At 39.7% G+C, this 4579-nt stretch overlaps 1 protein-coding gene across 1 annotated transcript in view; it reads right to left on the bottom strand.

Moving 5' to 3' along the window:
* LOC113457211 (calcium-activated chloride channel regulator 3A-1-like) overlaps positions 1-4579 on the bottom strand; it is a 26635-nt gene that overhangs the window by 19622 nt on the left and 2434 nt on the right. Inside the window, 3 exon segments of the mRNA XM_026783893.1 lie at positions 1692-1809; positions 2153-2300; positions 2943-3083. Of these exon segments, the coding sequence (XP_026639694.1) occupies positions 1692-1809; positions 2153-2300; positions 2943-3083 (407 nt within the window).

The raw sequence follows: 4579 nt of genomic DNA on the forward strand, positions 1-4579 counted from the left end.
TCTTGTTGACCAGGCTGGTCTCGAACTCACAGAGATCCGCCTGCCTCTGCCTCCCGAGTGCTGGGATTAAAGGCGTGCGCCACCATCTCCCGGCAGTAATTCTTATATTACAATAATATTGTAAATATTAAATGAACTAAGAATTTTTTTTGGCAGAGTGAGGTGAGTCAAAATTATGCTTAAAATCCTCTTAAATATTCACATATGATGCTTACCAATGGGAAATATTATTGTAAGAGTGTGACTTTGTTTATGATACATTTGTTTAACTCTGTGAAGCTGTGATACTTTGCCTGTCTGAAATACCTGATGGTCTAATAAAGAGATGAACAGTCCATAGTGAGGCAGGAGAGAGAAATAGGCAGGGCTGGCAGGCAGAGAGGATAAAGAAGAGGAGAGATCTGGGAGTGAAAGGTTTCTGGTAATGAGAGAGGAAGGAAGAGAACTTCAGGGGCCAGCCACCCAGCTGCACAGTAAGTCACGGAGTAAGAGTAAGATTTATAGAAGGAAGAGAACAGGAAAATCCCCAAAGCCAAAAGGTAGGTGAAATAGTTTAAGTTAAAAGCTGGCAAGGAACAAGCCAAGCAAAGGCTGGGCCTTTAAAAAAAATATTGAGCCTCCATGAGTGATTTATTTGGGAGCTGGATGGCGGGCCCCTCCAAAGAGCAAAAACATCCAACAACATATTGGCATGCCAACGTGGCACTTGGATTTCCATAGTGCTTGAGAAAACTTATAAAAAAAATATGGCTCCTTTAGGAGCTTCTGCCTGCTGGCAAGCTGTTGAGCAGTCAGTAGGTTAAGTAGGAACAAAAAACTAAGTGAAAATGCCTGCCACAGCACAAGCACCGGCATTTTAGAGATCTAGGAAGCTTGGGGGCAGTTCTTGGCATCCTCCAACCAGGACGAGGGTTTTAGGCTTTCATGATGGGAGCGGGCAGAGTCAGCCAAGAGAGCCAAGCAGAGAATCCGGTGTGGGTTAGTAGTTTATATGTTTGCTCACACAGTCAAAAAAGGAGAAAAGGTATGCAGTACAAAAGGTCCAGATGGGACAGACCTCTGAACTAGGTCACAGTGTGTTTAACGATTGTGTGTAGGCTTAAGAAAAGAAAGGGCATAGTCATAGAAAAAAAATGAATAGTTTAAAAAATGAAATAAAATATTTAAAGAGACAGTAAAAGTAATATAACACAAATAAGCTATGCAAAGATAGAAAATATAGAGGGAGTCTGGATCCTGTGTGTTCTTGTGTTGATGTTGAATTTTTTGATTGCTGAAAAGCAAAGGACAGCTGAGAGAGTTGGGACTGAAAGAGGGGCTGTCGAGATAAGCCAGCCTAGATATTTAAAGAATGCCTTAACTTAAAAAAAAAAGGCAAAAATTTAATTGTCAAATGGAAATCAAAAATGCTTTGGAGAAGCAGTTTTGCTTTTGTTTCCACAGGAAACAAGAGGATGTGGAGTCCTTCAAAACTGATATGGATCAGATTTGATCTGGGAAGATCGCCTGAATCTTGACAGGTCCCAGTACCTATAGCTATCCCGAGATGGGGACACAAGGATTAGTTGGATATATATTAGCACATAATGGTGCGGCTTGAATATGTGATGAGCTGTCTGAATACCTGCCCACTTGCCCTGCCCAGTTCAGAGAGCTGAAGCCACAGGCAAGAAGGTGTAGAATCAGTTTACCTTGTTGCTTCGAGAGCGTTCTTTCCATTCTTTCCAGACATGTAGAAGGGCCGGTCTGTGTTATATTCATCAAATACTCCCCACCGGAGATGGGCCCACTCATGGACAAAGACTCTGCCTGAGAGAGAAGATTGTCATCTGTAAAATTGTAGTTGAAATATTTGAACTCAGTTTCCTTTTATCTTCAATCATTTTGTCCATTTCCAAAATTGAAATTGTTACAAACTCTAGAAATTTATACTTTTTAGTAGCTCAAAAATTCAAATATGCCAGTTACAATAAGTGACCGATTATATTTAAAAGTTTGGATGCACAGAGAGGTGGAAGGTAGCTGGCATATTTTCAAATAAAGGTGTTACTTAATGTTTGCTTTACTTAAAGTCTTAGAAATCCACATTAATGGTGGTGGTTTGCTTTTCCCTAGTGGAATATATAAATATATACAGAATAGATATTTCTACCTCGGGGTCCATACATAAGCAGATTGTCAGTCAGTAGGAAGTTTGGAGTGAAGTGTATGTACTGTCCTCTGTCCCCACATTGTCTATAATGAAGTGTGTAGGGCTCATCTCCATATTTCAGATAAGGGTCAGCAACTATGACGTCTGCCTAAAATGCAGAACAAACCCAGTCAGATTTTAAGATCATTAGAAACAAGAGACTCTACAAATAAGAACTGTCTTAAATCTAAACTGATCAAAGTTATGGCTGTGTTAAGTGGGCTAAAGTGCTTTCTGTTAATGAACAAGGACTGGAGTTCCAGTCCCAATACCCGCTTAAAGCTGGGTATGGTGACCCATGTCTGTAACACCAGTAGTAAGGTGGTAGAAACAGGCAGAGTACCAGAGACGGTTCTCCAGCTGGTCTAGCTAAATTGATGACTCTCAAGTTCAGTAACACATCCTGTCTTAAAAAAATTATAGGTCGAAAGTAAATAGAGGAAGGCACCAAGTATTGACCTCTGACTCCTACATGAGCCTGTGTGCACACATATATACACACACACAGTCACATACACTACACACACATGCACACACTCTACACAAGGCATACACATTACACACACATATGCACAAACATGTGGACATGTACAGAAACATAGCTCACACACATGTATACACATATATACACTCAACAAAAGAATATTTATATTACTAGTTACTAACTTAATGATTAATAATTACTAAACCCCATATGTATTCATTTGGAAAAGGCATAAGGAACAGTTTAGGGCCTGGATGTGACACCTACTTTGTCATATGATTCTCGTTTCGGCATTGAGTACTCGGATTTTGACTTCCAGGTCATCGGGACCAAAATGCTTACATTCCTGAAATAAAATCTTCCTTTGCTGGCTTCAAACAGGTAAGTAGAGGCTTGGGTTATCATTTCCTGACAAAATTAAAAGTGCCTTGTGGTAAGAATGTCAAAACAAAACGAGCAAGAATGTCTCTACCTAAACCAGAAGAAGTAGATGGGGCCTCTTCTTCCTCAAATATGTTTGCACGGGGTAACTGAAAGAGTAGAATACATTTTCCTGAATCTCTCCAGTCTATGAATTCAATCCCATGTGCCCAAAGCCAACTCTGATTCTCACTTGCCCATCCTCCCTCCAGCTAGCGGTTAGGGTGGGGGTGGGGATGAAGTCTCTGGGTGACGTATAAAGGTCATTATGAACAGAAGTCTGTAGGCAAGTTGTTTATTTAACCAATTTCCTTAGAATTGGGTTGTTTGAAAAAACTGGTAAAAGTCTGGCAACATTTGTATTTGATGTTATTAGAATTATTTTTGTTTTACTTGTAGTTATCAACTAAGTAGAGTTTATACATAAAAGACTAGATTATAAAAACATATCTTTTGAAAACTTCATGTATAAATATGAATCTACATCATTCCCATCCCCTCCAACTTGCCCCATAACCTCCACTCTCCCTACCAAATTCATGACCTCCTTGTTAACTATCATAGTTACATATATATATATATATATACACACACACACACACATCCATCAGAATATAAACCTACTGCATCATTTTAGTGATGGAGTCCACGAAGATATGCAGTAATGACAGCTGGTGTTTCTAAGGCTACACATTAGAGAAATTAATTTTCTGATGGAGGTTAAGTTCTTAATCAAGGTCATATGAAAAGTATTGCCAATAAGTAACTGGCTGTTTCTATCTGCTATTCTCGTGTAATCCCATGGTTTCTCTTTATAAACAGCTTGGGAATTGTCCCACAAATTCTGGCAGTGTATTACTCAGTTTCTGGGTACTGTTTCTCTGTGTACTGATAGAAGGATGACTTCTTCCCACGCTATATTTTCTTGTATATAAAACAAGCTCCCATAGTCCCATCTTTGTATCATAGCCTGACTGACAAGTCAAATTGGCCATACGAAGTCCTTGTGGAGAGATCACAGGCGGGAACATTCACAGAGAGGAATTGCAGGTATCTGGTCTTGCTAGATCTAAGTCCTTCAAAGATTTATGATGAATTAGGGTGGCATTGCAGGTGTCTGTCCTTGTTATATCATAGTCCTTCAAGAGATTAATAGCGATTTAAGCGGCACTTCCCGGTTCTAACTCAAAATAGCAATTCATGCTTTGTTTACAACTTACACACCAACTTCCGATGCAAGATCTAACTAAGCTCAGTTACTAACTGTTTACCTTCAGCCCTGGATTTTATGTGAATAACAGATAATTGACCAGCTGGTTAGCTAACCTAGTGTGAAAAGGATTTAGCATTACCCTGAGCTCTACGGTGCTCCGCAACAGTTAGAGCTATGAAACAATTGCCCAGTCCCTCAGTCATGAACAAAGTTACTAGATCCACTCCCTAGGTTCTGAAATGACTGAAGGGCAGAGAATGGAGTCTTAAAT

The sequence above is a fragment of the Microtus ochrogaster genome, chromosome 21 (genome assembly GCF_000317375.1).
Source record: "Microtus ochrogaster isolate Prairie Vole_2 chromosome 21, MicOch1.0, whole genome shotgun sequence".
NCBI classification, from domain to species: domain Eukaryota; kingdom Metazoa; phylum Chordata; class Mammalia; order Rodentia; family Cricetidae; genus Microtus; species Microtus ochrogaster.